The sequence below is a fragment of the Phocoena sinus genome, chromosome 1 (assembly GCF_008692025.1).
Source record: "Phocoena sinus isolate mPhoSin1 chromosome 1, mPhoSin1.pri, whole genome shotgun sequence".
NCBI classification, from domain to species: Eukaryota; Metazoa; Chordata; class Mammalia; order Artiodactyla; family Phocoenidae; genus Phocoena; species Phocoena sinus.
Genome location: NC_045763.1, coordinates 148,055,190 through 148,075,655, shown reverse-complemented (window position 1 = coordinate 148,075,655; position 20,466 = coordinate 148,055,190). Strand labels below are relative to the sequence as shown.

Below are 20,466 nucleotides of genomic sequence, written 5' to 3'. Positions count from 1 at the left end.
TCTTCAGACTGTGAAAAGAGACCACTGTAGAGTAAAGGTGGGGCCAGCCTGGAAGGAGGTGCAGCTTGTAGGGGCTCCCACACTAACGTGGAGCCAGAAGCAGAGCAGAAACTAATTTTAGATTTTTTTCCATCCCCATATTTACTTTATTTTCCCATGGTAGTTAGCAATCAGTTTCTGAAATGAAGGACGTATTGAGTTAATGCATTTATTCTAACCATAAATATTTGAGAACATACTATGTACCAGACATTGTGCTAAGGGCTGACAGCAAAGTCCAAGACAAACAGTCCCTACCTCCAGCAAGTCTGTAGTCGTGCAGGACACAAACTGAGTAATTGCAAGGGAATTGATTATTCTGAAAGAGGAACTATAGGGTGCTATGGGAACATATAGCCAGGGACCTAACTATGCGGGCAAGGGACCAGTCCAGACCCAACATCTGCCCTCCCGATTTACACCTACAGCTAATCTAGTTTAGTGGGGTGGACAGTGAGAAAATGAAAAGCTGGGGACACCACCTAACTCCCTTTCCAGTCTTAAGCAAGGTGAAGGCAAGGAAGTAGAAAACACCAAGGGAATGATTGGTGTAGCCACCAAAGGAGATAGCAGACTGAGTCTCCAAGAAAGGACACCTGGCATCAGGACCACAGAAGGAGCACTGAGGGAGATCAGTGGAGAGCCCTGCGTGCACTCTCCCAGTGTTCTGAAAAGGATAAAGAACAAGGAAGAAACTACACTACTGGGTTAAGACTACATAAAACCACTCATCCATTCCTCTAACATATTCATCAGCTTTTCATTACAATCACATACTAAAAGTTCAATCCTTCTTGGCACTTAAGAGCACTGTTCTCTACACCCTTTGCCAGCTCACATTTTCTGGGCCCCTACCCAGGTGTACAGCCTGGCTGTTAGCATCTCACAGAATAAGGGGAAGGGACCAGCCCAGATCCAGCAGTTGCCCTCCCAATGGATTTTCTGTGGGTTCTTTTTAACTTTGAGCTTTGCAGATAAGAGACAGAGGGAGCCAGACATCAAGACCAAATCCCTCACTTCACCCACTCAAAAGAATGCCCCCAAAATATAAAGTTCCTATACCTTGCACATTTCCTGGTCTCTAGAAGCCCAACTTCTGCTCACAGCTGAGCACCTGAGCACCCAGATTTCTCTTGGTCATGCTTTAGTAACAGCAGATTCTACTAGGTCCCTTAGAGAGAACACCCAGATTTCTCTTGGTCATGCTTTAGTAACAACAGGTACTACTAGGTCCCTTAGAGACCCTAAAACCACAGCTTAAGCTTTCTAAATAAGTCTATTGCCACTTGTGATTGAGGGGTTTTTGAAATAAAGCTAGCCCAACTTTACAGCTAGCTCAACTACAGTAGCAAGTAGGAGGTGGCTTGCTTTAAGGGTAGCAGACCAGACATGGACTTTCTTAATATGGCATGGCACACATAGGTATCAGTATTCAGGAGGCTTGGAACCTGCAACCAGAGATAAGCATCTTGTTTTCCATTTAGGTCCTGGAGTTTAAATTATGTATAATTTCATCCTAAAAAACAAAACAAAAACAAAACAGAGTCAAAGGGTCAGGGACAGAGCAAAAGTTAATAGATCAGACCAGTTTGTGGCAGCCACAGCTGCAATGTTCTACACCTTAATTGTAGCCATAGCTGCAATGTTCTACACCTTAATCTACACTCCTCACCTTAAATGTTCACATCCAGCTACCTCCACCAGGGAGGGAGGCAAGCAGGTTTGTGCCTAGGTGAGCCATTTCCAGAAAAGCACTGCCCAGCCCTTCTTCACCTTGACCTTAACACATTCAACACCCCATTTTCCCCATCCACAAAAAATCCAAATGACAGGAAGACTGTAAACATCTCCATACAAGGAGGAACTGTCCCTGTCTCCTCTGTGGTCACAGGAGTTGGTCCTGGATGCCCAGCTCACTCTCAGGTCTTCCTCAAAGAAGGGAAAAAAGAACAAGAGAGCTCTGTCCTCTCCAAAGGTTATCACTGAGTTATATACTGTTGTCTACCACACACACACAGCGGTACAGACATACCTCATTTTATTGTTTTGCTTTATGGCACTTTGCAGATACTGTGTTTTTTACAAATTGAAGATCTGTGGCAACCCTGCGTCAAGCAAGCCTATTGGCGCCATTTTTCCAATAGCATTTTTTCACTTCATGTCTGTGTGTGATGTTTTGGTAGTTCTCACAACACTTAAACTTTTTTATTGTTATGTTTGTTACGGTGATCTGTGATCAGTGATCTTTGATGTAACTATTGCAAAAAGATTATGACTTGCTGAAGGCTCAGATGATGGTTACCATTTTTTAGCAATCAAGTATATTTATTTTTAATTAATTTATTATTTATTTTTGGCTGCGTTTGGTCTTTGTCGCTGCACGCGGGCTTTCTCTAGTTGCGGCGAGCGGGGGCTACTCTTCATTACAGTGCACGGGCTTCTCATTGCGGTGGCTTCTCTTGTTGTGGAGCACGGGCTCTAGGCGTGCAGGCTTCAGTAGTTGTGGCTCGCGGGCTCTAGAGCGCAGGCTCAGTAGTTGTGGCGCACAGGCTTAGTTGCTCCGTGGCATGTGGGATCTTCCCAGACCAGGGCTCGAACCCATGTCCCTTGCATCGGCAGGCAGATTCTTAACCACTGCACCACCAGGGAAGTCCCCAAGTATTTTTAATTAAGGTATGCACATTTGTACTTTTAGACATAATGCTATTGCACACTTAAAAGACTACAGTATAATGTAAACATAACTTTTATATGCACTGGGAAACCAAAAAATTTGTGACTTGCTTTATTGCAATATCCACTTTATTGCAGTGGTTTGGGACTAGCCCTGCAATATCTCCGAGGTATGCCCGTATTTCAGTGGTGATAAGTTGAAAACCTGACAGCCGATTCTTCTACAGAATCCCTAAGCCTCTACATCAATGCCCTCCCCTTAGAAGCTCAGTTTGTGAGTTTTTACTCCACAGGCTGGGTGACTTTCAGACTTTGGCACCTACTTCTCTTTAGATATCTAGCTTGGTTCCCAAGCAACCAGCCGGTGCCCCTCCCTCCCTCTTCCCCCATCGGGGAAGCCAGCTTACTATACTAGCAGAACAGGTCAAACGGAGATCAATCCTGGACAAATCAGTGCTTGAGGGAACTTTAATGAAAGCAAAAAAAAAAAAAAAAAAAAAAAGAAAAGTGGTGCAAGAACAAGGCAGAAATGTTCTGTTCCAGGCAGTTTTGCCTTGTACAAGTAGAAGGAAGTCACTGAGTCAGAGTTTTAAAGCTGGCATTATTTCAGGCATCATTCCAACTCCTTCATTTTACAGTAATGAATCTGAAGCCCAGAGGCTAAATGACTTGGTTCAAGGTCACACCACTGGAAGCAAAGCTGCGGCTAGAACCCTGGTGTCCAAACTCCCAGGCCAAATCTCCTTCTACTACATTACACTACCGTGGGGAGGTTTAAAAAAGAAAGGGAAAGTATGAAGGGTGATTTTTCCATAAATTAAATCAACTTTAAAAGCTAGGCATATTTGGAAAGTCAGAGAGTACTAATATTGTTAGAAAGAAGAAAGGTTTAAAAGCTGGTTAAATCTAATAAAAAATATCCATATGTACAATATTGTAAAAAAGAGAAGGAAGATGGCATTCATGATTACTGGGCTGGCAGGGCAGGGGACAGTTGCATGCTGGGGGTGGGCTGCATGGGCTGCCAGCTTTCCTGGGTTTGCAGGATGCGGTACAGCTGCTTCAGCTGAGCAACAATGTTATCCTTGATGTCTGGAGTTGAGATCTGCAGGCGGACACTGCCACTGTCAAAGGATCGTGTGAAATCACCAGAAAACATCTCATAGATCATCCGGGCCACCACTGGAATGACCTGTTCAGGACACAGAGCACACAGCTATCCACTGAGGAAAGGGTATTTTTAAACAGCAGGAGGGGCCCAAGATTGACGGAAGGACCAGTGAGGCTGTGGGGAACCCACCACTTTAATGTCTAGATACAGACTATGCCTTCATCTCTCTGGACCATCCTGCCAAGGTTCGCTTTAGAATTTGGTTCAAATGAAGGTAAAGAACCTAGAAGTAGCATCACATCACATGCCTAAATAAATAACTGCTTATTTAGCAAGACTTTTACCCAAATTTCATCCACTGCCTGTCTTGATGCACAAATCCACAGCCAAACCCAAGTGGTCTTGCTGCCATTTTCCAGAATGAGAACACGTTCTTAAAAGTACCTCAAAAGGTTTTTCTAAAAGAGCTAGAAAGAGTCATATCCTGTTAGGTTTCAGCAAGACTCTGACGTCAGTAAGAGAATAAGGTCTCCCCTGAATCAGTCACTTACTTTGAGGACACTGTATTCTCCAGCCTGGTCCTACTGTACAACGTACAAAGCTCAAGTTGCTACATCTGATGGGATTAAAACCCACAGAGGCTGATGGATCCTCACTCAGGGCTCAAGCCCAGACCTAGGGGCTAAAGCATTGATAAAAAGGCAAAGAGTTGTTGACACATTATTATCTCCTCACCTGAACCAAGATGAGTTTCCTTTCCTGAGGTTTCCCATCTGGCCACTCTTCCCCAAAGCATAAGTAGATCTCAAATGGTGGCTGTTTCTCTATCTGTCCTTTCTGGTGGGCAATGAGATCTGCAGAACATGGAAGAGCATGGAGTTTGGGGTACTGGGTCATTCCACACCTACTCAGTAAACACTTTCTTTTATACTGTCCAGAAGAGTAGCCACTGGCCACAACATGTGGGTATTGAATTTAAATTCATTAAAATTAAATAGTTCCTTAGTCACATTAGTTACATCTACATACTCAGTAGCCACATGTGGCTAGTGGCTACCATATTGAACAACATAAATATAGAACATTTTCATCATTTCAGAGAGTTCTATTGGACACCGCTTAAACCAGACTTAGGGTTCAAATCACATTGGAAAATTCACATCTCAGTGCTCTCCCTAAATATGTCTGCTTAAATTGGCCGTGCAAATATGTCCCAAATGAGAAGGGTATATGTTTTGCTGATTATGATGAACAGGGTCACCTTCCAAAGTTAAGGATAAGCTGGTAGAATGTGGGGAGCAATAACAAGGCTGTCTTCTTCTTCTGCCAACAAAGCAGCCATAACCACCTAAAAAACTGGCTTCAAATGCACAGCTTTGGAGTGGAACACCCTTCTTTGCTGCCCATGTCACTTTTATTTTTCAGAATCAAGGTCCCCTTCTACCGTAACTTCCTCCAGAAGAAACTGTTTGGTTAAGATCTTTGCAGAGATAGGAAAGGGGGGCAGGAAGGAGGAAGACATACTTGCAGGGAGCAGTTCCCACCATCAATGGTCTGAAAAGAGACTCACCACTAAGGAACGTTTCCAGACAAAAGAGTTTGACCTTCTTTTGTCTCTCGATCAGGTTGGGGGCAACAAGCGACGGGGCACATGGCCCAGACCAGTACACCTTGCACTGGCACAGCCTGATAGCATAGATGGCATGACCGCTGACCTCCAGGATCAGTCCTCTGTCCATGACGTCTAGCAGTTTGCTGGTGAACAGCTTCTGCTTCTCATTGGTGATGTGCTCCGGACCTGGGAACTTGACCTGCTCCAGGCTGACGGGACCAAAGAGCTCCTCCTGGTCAGGCATGGGACCCAAGTCTCCGTAGAAGAGCCTGCAGCCCTGGGGGTTGCTCACCGTCATGGTCTGTGCATACTCCTTCCCACGGTACTGAAATTTGATGTCCAGGTCAGTCACTGCAAGGTGAGGGGGGACAGTGAGAGTCCTGCTCTGCTGCTCTGCCCATCCATCCCTAGGACTCATGCAAGTCCATCAAGATCAAGCCACCTTTCAACCAGCATTCAGGAAGGCCATTGCCATAGTTATCCTTCCTGCAACAAAGGGAGACATCAACATATCCCTGGAATATTCACTCAAGAGGCTGCCTTGAAGCAAATAGCTCAAATTCCATCTATACTATCACTGTTCAGTCACCACACCCTGACAACTAGAATTTCTCCAACCAAAGTTCTGGGTCCTGGTCTCCCCATTTTGTACTGACTGAGTCTTTACATCAACAGGCATTGGAAGGAGCTGAAAACTAAGGCAGCATCTAGCTGGTTTGTGTATCATTTTTGACTCACTGTTTAAAGAAACCAGAGGAACAATAAGAAATACCAAGGCATATTTCTGAAAATTACACAGATGAGCACACACTGTTGATATGTTCTAATAATATATCACAGAAGGACACAGTTCACAACAAAGTAAATTTTCAACTCAGCAAGTGTCCATTGAACCCTACAGGTCTTATCAAAGCTATCAGCCTCTTGGACAAAATGCTAGTACTCCCCTGGCACCTCCCCTACCATATGTAGTGTGAAAGGGAGGTGCAACGACAATGATTCTTCACTGAGATCAATTTGTACCCAATTCAGAAAGAGATTTTCTCTGGGTCCTAAAGTCCCTCAAAACCCAAGAGCCTCCTTGACCAAATCCACAGTCATTAACTTCCCCAACCCACAACTGACCTTGTCCTCAAATCCCCTGGGCAAACTGATAAACCCAGGCCTTCCACCCACCTAATAGGTGAGTAACCTAGAGCTGCACAGCACCAATCAGAGAATCCCCATGGGCAAGTAGGTATGGGCTAATGTTTCTTTAGTTCCTGGTGACTCACCAGCCAGCCAGGAACCAGACAGAGAGGCTGCCTGGGGGACTATTCTATACATGGCAAAGAAACGGAGGCAGAAGGTGGGGCAGGAAATGGACTGTGATAGGAGCTGAAGATCCAGCTAGAAAATCAAGGCTCACTTACTTGGGAGAGAGCTGATCCACAGCTCTGGAGAGCTATAGAAAGGCTGTATAGGTGTCTGGGGTACTTCCATCTCCAGAGGTTCCGTTTTGGGCCACACTGCTTCGGGGCTGCAGTTGCCCACACTGCAGTTGCCCACACTGGCTGGTGCTATGGGAGAACCTAGAAAAGAAGGATGTGGGTGAGCAGGCAGGAGCACCACACGTGCATATCACCTGGGTCCGAAGCTCTCAAATCTAAAAGGTCCAACACTGGACCACAACTCAGTGTGGCAGCCCATCAGTAATTCCCCCAACAAACACCAAAAGAAATAAGGTTCCCCTGCTTCTGCTTCCTAATCTTATTAGTTCTCTCATAAACTCATAATTCTGAAAACATGCATTTGCTGATGATTAACAGACACGTGGGTACTCTCTGGGGTTAAATTAGGACAGGCATGAATGAGAGATTCCCTGTTACAAAATTTGAACCCAGCGATTAAACAGAAACTGGTTGTCTTCCATAAAATGAGCTCAACTAAATTGACTGATTAGCTTCGAATAAGTGTTAATGTATAGAAATTCCTTTAAAAACAAACACATACTTTTTTACATGCATGAAACATCAGGAAGGATACTCAAGAACCTGGAAAGATCTGTCTCCTCCAGGGAAGGAACTGTTCAGACAAGTTAGAAGGAAAACCTTTCAGCTGATTTCCTTTTTGTACCATTATGAATTTTAAACCATGTAAGAGTATTATTTATTCAAAAGTATCCAGTTAAAACTTTTAAAAGAGAGAATGAAAAACACATCCTATGTCCCAGCTATTGTCAAAGTTGGCTCACTCCAAAGTTTACAGATTTTTCCTCCTAGCCTCACCTTTTAAGCATCTATTCTTCAACAATTCTTCTTCCTCTGCCCAACAGCTCTGAAATCACAGAGGTTAAGGTTTCTTTGACCCTTTGTGTATGAGTCTGGTTATATCTATGTATTTTACTTTTTTATTTTTAATATACGTTCACATGTTTCCATAAAGGATCCAAGGTGGCCCATAACATAAAGCCACACAACATTAGCTTTAAAAAAACATGAGGGGGGGCTTCCCTGGTGGCACAGTAGTTGAGAGTCCGCCTGCCGATGCGGGGGACACGGGTTCGTGCCCCGGTCCACATGCCGCGGAGCAGCTGGGCGCGTGAGCCATGGCCGCTGAGCCTGTGCGTCCGGAGGCTGTGCTCCGCAGCGGGAGAGGCCACAGCAGTGAGAAGCCCGCGTACCGAAAAAAGACATGAGGGGCTCCCCTGATGGCACAGTGGTTCAGAGTCCGCCTGCCCATGCAGGAGACACAGGTTCGTGCCCTGGTCCGGGAAGATCCCACATGCCGCGGAGCGGCTGGGCCCCTGAGCCATGGCCGCTGAGCCTGCGCGTCCGGAGCCTGTGCTCCACAACGGTAAAGGCCACAACAGTGAGAGGCCCGCGTATCGCAAAAAAAAAAAAAAAAAAAAAAGGGAAATCAGGATTCTGGAAATGGGTTGCATCCTTTTAAGGGGTGAGAGTAACAGAATGAGTCAGCCAAAGATTTGGGAAAGGACCTCACATTTCCAAATGTCCAAATCTTAAAATTGCACCAAGTGGGAATGTAGCTGTAGCAATATTAACCTGAGAGAGCTCTATGATCGTTGTCTTTACTCATCACTTGGTTGCAAAGTTATAAATGACAGGGTAAGTGAAGGAGGGCAAGTAGACAGATAAGAGTCATTTCCTGATTCTCAAGAGAAGGGGCATCACCTAGAGTAGGGTACTCCAAAATCCTACAGGAATCATCTTGATATACTAAATTTTCTAGGTGGCAAAAGTATCTCATTTGACCCTAGCAGCCAGATGGAACTTAGAAAAGTAGTGAAAAGCTACTCAACTGAATGCAAGTCATATGACTAGGAGCATGTCAGTGGAAAGTTCAAGCGAAGATGCTGTGGAAGAGCAATCCACCTTGTGTTTGAGCACCCTCAGAACGTGCAATGGGAGATGCAGTACCTGCTGTGTCTCACAGTGACCCTGCAACCTCTAAACTCATCTTTCCTGGGAAGTTGAATTCAAAAAGTCAATTTAAAAAAAAGATAAAAGTCTCTAGTAGATAAATTTTATCAGAGCCTACTATTAAGAGCTGTAGAGCCACAAGTTTCCCATGATACAGCCTTAGCAGACGCTGTTAAGGCAGTGACAGAAAATTTATACCGAGGGAAATAGCAGAAGAGTTTGCCGACAATTCACGAAAACGATCTCTGCACTTGGCCTGAAGGAAATCAGCAAAATTTATAACAGCTTGTGTATTTGTATGCGGGATTGAGAATGAATTTAATTTTTTAATTTCTCTGAATTATCACATAAGATTCAGAAGATGCTCTCTCTGCCTAGAAGCCACCCCACTGGGATAACTATGCCTACGGAGTTCCTTTGCCTATGACTCCTACTTGCTAACAGACTGGCAGCCTGGTCACAGGGCCTGGTCGCTGCTGCCAGTGCAATGGTGGATATGGTGTCAACGGTTGCAAAGTCAAAGCCCCTTACATCCTCTCCATGCCTTTGTCCCACCCCCCACCCCACTCACCATTGATGTTCAGGAAGGGGAAGGTGTCCTGGATGGGAACGTGGTGCTGTGACTGGTCCAGCTCATCTTCCTCATCTTCTTCATCCACATCATTATCTTTCTCATCCCAAGGAGCAGATCCAGTGGATCCTACCCGAGAAACAGACACACACAAAGGTCACAGGTGAGCCGCTCACCTCGCACTGTCATCCCTGCAGCTGACCCACTGTTCAAGCTAGGCACTGCCAGCACAGAGGCTCCCTGGGTTCAGTGTGCACCCTCAATGCCAGAGAGTGGGAACCAAGGGTGTTCACCCCACTCCCAGCTCCTCCTACGGAGCCCCAGTGCAAGCTCTCATCCCCTCCCCTATCCAGGAGCTGCAGACCCTACTCCCTTCTCCTGGAAATCTTTTAATTCCTACTCTAAACCCCTTTCTACACATGAGCATCCCTTCTAAGGACCCAAGGAGCACAGCTTCTCTCCTTTGTAAGCTTAATGTGAAGACAGACCCTCCCCTCATGGCAGAGCCTCACTTGATTCACTGGAGGTCAAGTCTAAATAATCTGGCTCTTAGTCGGAACTTGCTAAACACTGAGTAAACATAGGGATCAGGTGGTATTCTCCTAGGAAAAATACCATACAAATTAAATGATCACTTACCTATCATTTATAAAGAGAACTTAATAGCCTTCATAATGTCATGTCAATTGACTCTTAGAACAGCCTTTGAAATACGCAGGAAAGATGAGAACCCAGATTTTATAGTGGAAGAAGCTGAGGCTCAAAAGGTTGAATGACTTGATTCAATGTCCCACAAGTAGTGAAATGGGAAGAACGAGGTTTATAACTCAGACCTTCTAAGTTTTAATCCCTCCTTCTTCTAAACTATCTGGCCTCTCTTCTCAGTGTCGAGTCCCAAGAGAAGTTATTTTTTTACAGAACTCAATACCCCCTCTTCTTTCTAATGCTTTACTGTTCCACTGGGTGGGCAGGAAGACTTTGCTGAGTTTATATCTTTTGTTCTCTGGGTTCTTTCTAGGGACAGGATTTCTTGCTTTACCAGTCTTCAACTTTGTAAGCGAGGCGACTTTCAAGTCGACTATCGCTTTAAGGGTCCAGCCCGGAACCTGGCACACTGTCCACCTTCTCCCCAGCAGCTGGGGTCTCACCTGGGTTAATGATAGAGCCCTGGGGCTGGGGGATGTCACACACTTGATATATCTTCACTGGGTTCATGGGCACCTCCTTGGTGCCGTCGTACATCAGGTTGAATTCCCTGCTCTTGTTGAGCGCACAGCGGAGCTGGGCCTTCCATTTAGCTGGGTCGGGGTCATCCACCCCTTCCTGGTACTTCCCTGTCTCCACAGCCCAGGCCTGAGGGATAGGAAACTGCAGTGAGTGCCTGCTTGTTGCCCAGGAACACTGGAAAGTGTGCCGCCCTCCCTCATACAGACACAAATACACACAGCCCTGCCTGGCCGCCCCATCACCCCAGCTCCAATTTACAGAGACTGCAGCAGGAAACACCACGCTGGGGACCAGGCAAGGCAGGGCCTGAGAGAAATTAAGCCAAATGCAAATACAATATTTTAAAAAGAGGAGCCTCATCTCAAGTGCTTGTGCCAGCATCATCTGTCAAGACTACAATGGCCATAACGAAGGGTTGAAAATAAAGAAAAATCTGGACCAAATATACATCAAAATACTAATGGTAACTTTTGGATAGCAAGATTTCAGGTAATTTTGTTTTGTTTTGTCTGACTTATTTTTCACATGAATTGCTTATATAATAAAAGAAAGGGAGATGGCGTATGATATGAAGAATTTAGGCTTGCCTGTTCCCTCTCCCTTCAGTCTTCCATCTGATGCACAAAAACTGTTGAAACCAAGTACCTTTAGGAGTAGCGGACCATAGGAGGGCAGGAAGCACGCTCTGGGGGTTCAGCCTGCCTCAGTGGGAGGCTGAGGGCGTCAAGTCCTAATAAACTCACACCACCTGCCTTTCCCCGCTTCCTCAAACTCCCACATTGGGAACATTTTGCTGGGAACACCAGTGGCTGGTGGCCTGGGCCAAAACCAGTGTGGCCCCGCCTCTCTGGTTTTCAACTTCCAGGTCTAACAGGCATTTATGTGTCTGTTCACGGGATATCAGCCCTCCCCCATTGTGAACGTATCTCAGATGTCTACACTTTCTTCAGGGCTTGTGACGTATGTGCTGGTGCAGAAAAGGGGGGATGTCTTTTGCAGAGGACTCAAGATCAGGAAGTACACGGCAGCTTGTTCAAGTGGACAATCTTTTCTGGCCCCATCCTTTGAGCTCTCTGGTCTCCCTCAGTCAATCCCTGCAGAGCCTCACAATCATGAGGAAGCTTCTCCCAATAGCCGAGCTAAACCCTTCTCCTCCCATTCACTCATTTCTTCTTCTCATCTTCTCAGACCTGGGGGCTCCTCCACTTGATGTGCAGTATGGAATGAAGCAGTTTGACAAAGCTGCTGCCCTTGGGCACTCAGCAGGCTCCATTCCATCCAACCCCCTGTGGGGGATTTCAACCTCACCAGTCCCTAGTGTCGGAGAGGCACATCTCCAGTTGCACCTGGCAGTACCTGGCTGCTGCCTCCTCACGTTTTCCCCTCTCTTTGTTTGATCCTCCGTGCCCACTCCCCCTCTGGCCCCATCCAGCTGGCTTGGGCTGTGCTGACTTTGGCCCAGGTCTGCAAACTTTCTGTGGCTCCCTGAATCCCTGCCCCTGCACAGAGAGCAGCCAGACTAACATCCTGCTCACAGCACAGCCATTCCGCAGGGCCCACTCAGATGACGCAGAGGACCTGAGGCTGAGGCAGCAGAGGGTGGTACCCACCACGTGACAATCGCTGTGCTTTATAAACATCCCTTATTCAAACCCATTCTGAGTCTTGCTTCTGAGATTCTGGTCACTGAGGCAGGTCCCTATTTCTCTTCCTAAAATGGACACAAGTCTCTGCATTTTTATGGCGATGTACGAGTCCCTTCCCATACACTGATTTCACTCAGTTCTCACAACAATCCTGTGAGGCAGGCAAGACTGGTTTTAGCCCCATTTTACTGAAGGGGAAGCTAAAGCCCAAAGAGATTATGTGACTTGTTCAAGACCACACATGCAAGTGATGGTAGTAGGATCTGAAGCCGGGTCTTCCAGCTCCTGGTCAGGAGGGGTCGTCTGATAATGGGGGAGCTGATAGGCCTGGGTTCAAACCCTAACCCCACCACTTATTGGCTGTGTGACTTGGGCAAGTTACATAGCCCCTCTGAGACTCAGCTTTTGCATCTATAACACGAGGGTGCCGCCCCCCCTTACAGTGTTGTCGAGAAGCAAATGAGATAACGGACCTAGGGTAGGCAGCGGGCACCCACTTAATGCCAGTCAGAACTGCCCACACCCCATTATCCTGCCAAAGGCCTGTCAGAGCTTGGGATCTGTGAAAGCACCCTCACTCTTCTCCTGACACCCAGGCCCTCCCTTAGCATTCTGCAAACAGATACACAGATATAAGTAAGACAAAGCAGCTTCCCACAGCCAATTTTTCCTCAAGCCCTAAGCATACAGAACATTCTCACGAGTGGAGCTTTCAGGAACCAGCCTCCTCCCCGACGGCCAGCCACCACCAGGCACTTCAACAGCAAGTCCAGTTTCAGACCAAGGCCACAGCGAGAGGCCAGCTGGGCCAGGCCAGGCCCATCCCCCTCTGATGCCAGCTCCAGTAACTGGTGCTGATTTACAGATGTTTTCCTTACCATTTTCATGTCACTATTTAATTTTTACATTAAAAGCATTCATTTACTTTCTAAGTATTCACAGGCCAATTTTTTCTCTACCTCTCATCTCTACACCCAATATAACTGAGTTGGGTGGGAAACAACTCTAAGTTGGCTCTCCTTTGAGGTATGAGCCCACATTTCCTGGTCCAGTCTCAGCAAGAACCTGGAGCATCAATCTTGAGGGGCTCAGGGTAGGGACTGGATTTCACTTCTGACTTCCAGCTTATAGTCAGGGAAGAAATGGGGAAACTCATTTCTCCGTGTCTTGGGAGTGCAGGAACTAAAGCTACTCATGAGGTGGAAGACTGACCAGCACAGAGAAGCTGGTCTGGAGCAGAGGCACGGGCTCCGGAGTTACAAACCACATAACACCCCTTCCCACAACTAGCTTCCCACCTACTTCTGTCTTAGACTTTGGTTTCACTTACATTTTATGAAATGCCATGTGATTCAATCTTATTTTCAGTGAAGCAAAATAACTCTCACATCAGAGCTACTCTTCAGTTAAGAAAACATATTTGTAGAATAAAAACCTGTAATTAAATCGCCTTTCATTTTTAAGTGGAGGTTATGGATGGGGCAAAATGTTTTAACATCAAAAGAAAAACTTGCAAAGGGCCCTCGACACCCATGCTACAGGCTGTTAGGAGCCTGCTAACACTCAGTAGCTGTGCCCTGATCTGGACAGCCATTCCCGGGCCAGTGCGAGAGCCCTGAGCGAACGAAGGGTTGATTGCTGGCTGACCCTTGGGAGCTCTGGAACAACCACAGCATACACGCACTTACAGGAGTTTAGCCAATCACACCTGGGAATCCCTTGGGATGTGAGTTGAGTAGCTTTGACCAATGGGAAAGAATAAATGGCCTCAACCATAACAGACATGCCCCAACAAGAGAAATTACTATGCCTGCTAAGTTTGCCCCCGCCCCACATCATGAACATTCTCTTTGTTGCATCAGCATTTTGGACCTAGTACCTTCTTCAAGCCAAAATTGAAAACAGAAGAACAAAAAACCAGAAAGGTCTGAAAGAACTGGAAAACACTTCAAGTCAGATGGTAAAAGAATACCTTTACCTTGAAAATGGTATTTTCCTCCTCTTGTTGGGGGCTATGCCGGGTGGCATGTTTCCAGGGAATCTGGAAGCGTTTGGAGTCCCTATGTAGCCAGATGAGCCCAGGGTACAGGCCACTATCCACTTGGGCCACCAACCAGGGCTTCAGCCGAACTCTGCGGGGGTGGAGAGCCATGATCTGGGTTGGCGGGAGGGGGAAGAAATGGGGAGAGGAGAATTAGGCCAGCCCCTGGGAAAAGTTCCCAGCCACTGTTCCCATATGATAGAGCTACAGTTTCACTAGATTACAGCAAAGAAACTAAATATGGGAATAAACTGTGCCAGGTGGGGAAGAAAAGAAAACAGGTTAAAAGGTTCTTTTGATGCTTATTCCAAAGCCATTTATTTTTCATGCTCTAGCCAAATCAGACTTATCACGTAAGTAGATCACATTTCTTCTATTTAAATCCCGAGGCAGAAAAATAAAGAGATGATGTCACCCCTGCTGGAAAACAGTCCTTCCTCAAGTACCAAGGGAAGAGAAGAGAAACTGCTCTTTCCAGTCTCATCTCGGGAGAAGAAAAAAGTTATGGAAACAGCAGGTATATAGGCAAGAACTTGAAGCAGGCTCTCTTCTTAGACAACTAAGGTGAATGGGAATATTTTAGTAAGAAATGACAGCATCGTGATGAGAGAGAAGTAGGCGAGGGATGGTCCCTGGTTCCAAAGTCCTCACTTACATAGATGAGCAGGCAGTGTATCCACAGGGATCTGAGAGCTGGGCCTCAAGTCAGTTTTCCTTTCTCTGGGCCACCCAAACGCGGGGTGGGTGGGGGGTCTGAGCTGATTATCCCCACGACAATCCAGTGTCTAGGAGAAGGCTTGGGAGCACTGAAGACAAAGTGTAAGAACCCTGCCCTGTATCTGAGTCTGGTAAAGCTAAGATGCCCTAGAATGATCAAATACCACAGTTCCTAACCCTATAGAATACTAAAACCAGTCATAAGACAAGCTCTGTACTGCTAGGACAGCCTCCTCACCTGGGTCTGTTTACCTCCCCACAGAGGCTGAATTGAACTGATTGGTTGCTGGAGCCAGCCTGGGTAAAGTCTGCAATTGATTCTCATAAAGGGCATAGCGTAGCAGATAACATTCGGTGGCAGCCAGCACTCACAGCGGGAAACAAAGGCCTGCCCAGATTGGGTGCCTAAAGGAAAAAGCAGTCACCGGAGAAGTGTTTGCCTGGGGTGTTGTGTTTAGATTTTTTGGCGTTCTCATTTCTCTTTGTTTTTACTTCAGGTGAGAAAGACAGGCCTGCAAAAGAACGTTCATTCAACAAATATTTGTCCGTCAGCTACTGTGTGACAAGGGCGACATTAGTTACTAAACACAATGTCCTCATCAGACTCCCTGAAGAAATCCACATTGGAATTGCTCAAACATCCACTGACCTGAGAAAAGGAAGATAAATAAGTCACCTTCCCACCCAGAAAAATTCCCACCTGGAGCTCGGTTCAGAAACCAAACCAGCTGAGTCAGCCGAAGGCTCCCCCTCGGAGGAACTTAGCTTAAGGGGTGGGTCCTAAGGCCACTTCTCTCCCCAGCCAGGCTCCCAACAAACGGGAAAACTCAAAGCCAGCTCGGTCACTGGCACTTTAAGAACACGGCAGGACCTGCTCTCACCTGAGCCTTCTGACCCAATTACCAAATTCTGCAACTGAAACCTTCCCCCCTGGGAGCAGCTCACAGTGGGCAGGTGAGGTAGCACTCGGTATTCAAGTGCCGCCCACCCCCATGTTCTTGGCCTTGATGTAGATTGCTCTGTAGGACAGCAAAGTCAAGCTATCAAACCACAGAGAACATTTACCTTATAAGGAGGAGGGAATGCATATTCTCCCCAGGGCAAGTTCTAGCCTTCTCTTCCTCAGTCCTGGCCTGCGGGAAGGGGGATGGGGTAAGGGAAGAACAAAGAGAACAGGGAAATGGGCAGCAAACTGGTCCACCTAGTGAGGGGCTATCGAGAATTTCTGTTGCAATATTGGTCAGTCTTGTGTCGAGGCCTTGGCAGACACGTGAAATCCACCTCTTGACAGATCATGGGCTTTGAAGAAAAGGGCTTATCCTAGTTGATCCACAGCACATCAAAAAAAAAATTAAGGCAACCAGGCCAATGCAAGGAACTGCAGAGTGACGGGGAGGGAGAGGCAGCCGCCCTTAGAGGTCGATGACTAAGATCTAGAGCCCTGTGTTCTCAGCATTCTCCCAAGATGGCAGTACACAGGAACAACGCTGCCCCAGCCTCCTCCTCCTCCATGCCCCACGTCCATCACAGCTAACCCTCTCCACCTTCTGAAAGTCCACCGAGATCTCCTCCACCAGCCACCCAGCACCTAAGACTATAAGAACAGGCAGAGAGGGAAACTTTGGAAGCAACCAAAATCAGAGAAAAATATCTAATTAGACATTCATAGGCTGCAATATCAAGTAGCCATTAACATCGAGGCATCTGAAGAATGTTTACTGGATTTGGGAAAATGTTTAAATATGTACTTAAGGGGGGAAAAGGCATCATACAATATTGACTGTATAGTAGTGTCTCCATCTTGTACCGTAACATGCACTTGTGTACATAAGCACTGAGAATTTTTGAAAAGGGAAAGAAATAATACATCGCAACAAGAAGTTCTTAGTGGTTACCTGGTGATAGGGCTGTGGGTGAATTTTATACGTGCCTAAGTACTTTTATATACGATTCACATTTTCCTACAATGACATGTTTCGATTCACAACTTAAAAACAAAACACTACAAGTAGTATTTTTTTTTAACCACAGGAAGCTAAGACATTTCTTGGCCACTGGGAGATATAAAAGATGATGGCCGGGCTTCCCTGGTGGCGCGGTGGTTGAGAGTCCGCCTGCCGACGCAGGGAACACGGGTTCGTGCCCCGGTCTGGGAAGATCCCACATGCTGTGGAGCGGCTGGGCCCGTGAGCCATGGCCGCTGAGCCTGCGCGTCCGGAGCCTGTGCTCCGCAACGGGAGAGGCCACAACAGTGAGAGGCCCGCGTACCAAAAAAAAAAAAAAAAAAAAAAAAAAAATGATGGCCTTCAGCTAATGAAACCACAGTAACAACAATCCTCTATCTACATAGGCTTAACAGTTTTTACATGCGCTTTTATTTAACGTGTCTGATTTCATCCTCATAATGAAATTCTCATCCCCATTGTTATCATCCCCATTTTACAGCTGGGTTAACTGAGGCACAGCAAAGTGTTTTATCTGGGGCCTGGACCCAATACTTCTCAGTCAGAGTGTGCTGTACCATATCCTGCCACTGCACCCAGCCTTCTAAGTCCCTCCCTTCTTCTATACACCAAGAAAGTAAATGAAAAATATCAACAAAGATCCAAGCAGCATGGAGGGCCAACGAAGTGGTTAGGGAGGAGACTGCATGACACCCACCCTTAAACACACCTAAACCAGAGTTCTCTTTCAGAACACTCTCACCACCCAAATCCCAATGCCCACAGAACAAGCTTAGCCTAGTTTAACTCAGCTCTGGTATCTCTAGGTGCCATCACAGCAAAATTCAAGGCCTGTGTCTCCAACAGGTATTCAACTAGCCAAAGAACAAAGATTTAACCCATCCACTCCCCTCATACTGGGCACTGAGCAGGGACACTGTCAACCTCCCCAAGGCATAAACCATCCTCTCTCACACCCCCATTCCAGGAAACAGGTCCCCTACAAACACCTGTACTGCCACCTCTGCAGCCCCTGCCCAGACTAGTTTCCAGGAACACGGCCACCCCAAAGCCAAGATTCAGTCGTCAATGGTTTTGCTCAGAGTAAAACACACACCCTCATTTCTTCCAGACAGGCCTCAGGCGTGGTCCTGCTTTTTCCCTTCCTCCTGGAGAGACCTGAAATGCCATCTTCCAAGTTCCCCAGTCTTTCCTCCATTTAGTTTAGCCCTGTTTAGGGGCAAATTCTGGACCTCTAGCCATAATTCCCACGCCCTGCCTCCCTGCTTGATTGAAGTTGGGGGCTGGAGAGAGGGAGCTGGAGAGAGGGTATAGGGGCTGCTGTCACGCATTATACAAACATCGAAAACTACTCTCCTGGGTCAGCACCAGCCTTCACCAACCCCTACTCAAACGCCTTCTTCCTCTCCCTTCCCTGGCTTCCACTTTTGACATCCACGAAGAGAGCAGGGCTGGGGTAGGGATGACCCCTTTAACACACAGCAGGCTCCCTGTAAACAGTGGCACCCTGGGCCTGCTTTCCAGTCTGGCCTGGAAGACTTTCCCCACTTCTCTATACCAGCCCTCCAGCCCTTTCAGGCGAAGAGGGCCTCACCCCCAGAGCAACCACGCCCGGCGCCACCCTCGCCAGCAAGTAGCGTAGCTACTTGGAAATTCACGGGTGTCTCTCAGGCCCAGGGCAGGGGCCTGACTGTGCTAAACAAATCCCAGGAAAGCAAACAAACTGGCTAAAGTTACTGGCCGCCCCGACGCGCAATTTCCCAAAACACCCACCAAGATCAAGGGCCGGCCGGCCTGGGAAATCCCCTCTTCGGGATCCAGGGGCCTGCGGAGCGGTGAGCTGGAAGGACCAGCGTGGTGGAGGAGCCTTAGCGCTCCCCGACGGTTGGTGGGTAGGGGCCCGAGAGCCTCACACTCCAGTTGGGCGGGAGGGAAAGGGAGTCGACAGAAGTAGGGGGTCGGTAAGGGCACAGCGCCCCCGGGCTAGGACCGCCCGAAAGCTACCTGAAGCAGAGCGATGGGCACCCAGCCCTAGAGGGTATCCCCAAACAAACAGATGTCCTTAAGCAAGCTTTCCTCACCCCCACAAACTCTGGAGGGGACGCTTCTTCACCGGCGGGCGTGTCCTCCCTCCCTCAAGCGAGGCTCCAGACGTTGGCTCCCCCACCTTTCTTCAATCCGGCTGCCAGAAGCGAACGTCCCTCCGAACCAAGTCCCCAGTTAGGATCACCCGTCGCCACTGCTCTCCTCGGCCGGTTGGGCAAGCAACACCTGGCTCTGCGTAGGTAGGGACTGCAGGCTCCGCTCCCAGTCCCACACCGGCCCTCACCTTCCCCGCCCAGGTGAGCCAAGCTCACGTCAGCGCCTCGCCTCGGGACGCCGCGGACCCATCTGCCGTCCGGCCACGCCTCCCAGGTGTGGCCACGCCCCCATGCGTTCAGGATTGGCGGGTTGCGAGAAATATGATACTCTGTGTTCCTGGGCAGCCCAGGCCTCCCCAGCCCCTTCCCCACCGCCCTCCCCCGCTTCTAATCCGGGCTGAGAAAATTCCGGGACTGGGGTCTAGACCTGACCCCTTGGGGCTAGTGGTCTTCTGAACTTTCGGAAGCGACTGGGAGGAAAAATAAGTCGAAAAGACTTAGATCTAAGTCGAGAAGGTGCCTCCCTTCCTTCATGCCCCACAATCACCCTGCGGTATGGAGACGGTTAACTACAAATAAGGATTCAGAGATTCTGGGTTGGCCCTAATACCTGTGGGCCTGTATAAGTGGAGTGGGGTATTGGGAAGGGACTCAGGACACTTGGTCTCTTCTGAGGGAAGCCCTGTGTCTTACCGGGCAGGAATTCCGCCTTCACTCTGCCTTTTACCCCTATGACCCTGAGTGAGCTGCTTAGCTGCTCAGTTTCAGTTTCCTCATCTATTCAATGAGAATAATAGTCCTGCTTTTCCAAATACTATCAGGTAATCATTAAAAGCATGGCCTCTGGAACCAACTACTGATATTCAAATCCAACTGCATCAGTTACTGCAGACTTGAGCAAGTTTTTAAGCTGTCTGGGCCTCAGTTTCTTATCTGTAGAAGGAGGTAATAATAGTACCCACCTCAAAGGGGCGTTGTGGGCATTCAAAAAATTACTTCATATAAAGTGCTTGGAACAGTATTTGGCACTTTCCAAGTGCAGTATAAATACCATTTTTATTGGTGTGAGGATAAAAGTACCATATTGGCATTGCCTCATGGAATAAACAGACATCTACTGTTACGTGAAATTCAAGGCCTGTATGTCCCCTAACAGGTGCTTGATAAAAGTTCCCTCACCTTTCCCACTGCAGAGAACTCCAGTCCACGTAAAGTGCGTGCTTACAGTGAGCTGTGTACTAGCACATGAGATGTGGAAGCACTAGGCTATCACAGGTAAGAAGGGGTGTAAGCAGGGTACTT

General features: G+C 47.5%; 1 protein-coding gene across 3 annotated transcripts; it reads right to left on the bottom strand.

Annotated features, from left to right (window-relative positions):
- Positions 1–2,823: 2,823 nt before the first annotated feature.
- Positions 2,824–19,381, bottom strand: IRF6 (interferon regulatory factor 6). 3 transcript variants are annotated; one of them, XM_032612976.1, is made up of 8 exons: positions 19,105–19,381; positions 14,280–14,456; positions 10,577–10,781; positions 9,429–9,557; positions 6,848–7,006; positions 5,394–5,786; positions 4,559–4,677; positions 2,824–3,904 (listed from the first exon to the last, which is right to left on the bottom strand). In XM_032612976.1, the coding sequence occupies exons 2-8, from the start codon at positions 14,451–14,453 to the stop codon at positions 3,680–3,682; spliced, it is 1,404 nt and encodes a 467-aa protein (XP_032468867.1). In that variant the 5' UTR covers positions 14,454–14,456; positions 19,105–19,381; the 3' UTR covers positions 2,824–3,679. The 3 variants fall into 3 exon arrangements, with proteins under 3 accessions (XP_032468867.1, XP_032468877.1, XP_032468885.1); XM_032612986.1 differs by having other exon boundaries at positions 19,191–19,381; XM_032612994.1 differs by lacking the exon at positions 14,280–14,456.
- Between the last annotated feature and the right edge of the window lie 1,085 nt (positions 19,382–20,466).

Bases quoted from the DNA above. Each gene is read 5' to 3' on its own strand.
- IRF6 (XM_032612976.1), bottom strand. From the start codon at position 14,453: ATGGCTCTCCACCCCCGCAGAGTTCGGCTGAAGCCCTGGTTGGTGGCC. The intron at 9,558-10,576 runs GTGAGACCCCAG...TTTCTCGGGTAG, and splicing joins GGGCTCTATCATTAACCCAG to GATCCACTGGATCTGCTCCT. The intron at 7,007-9,428 runs GTGAGTGGGGTG...CTTCTTTTCTAG, and splicing joins CCCCTTCCTGAACATCAATG to GTTCTCCCATAGCACCAGCC.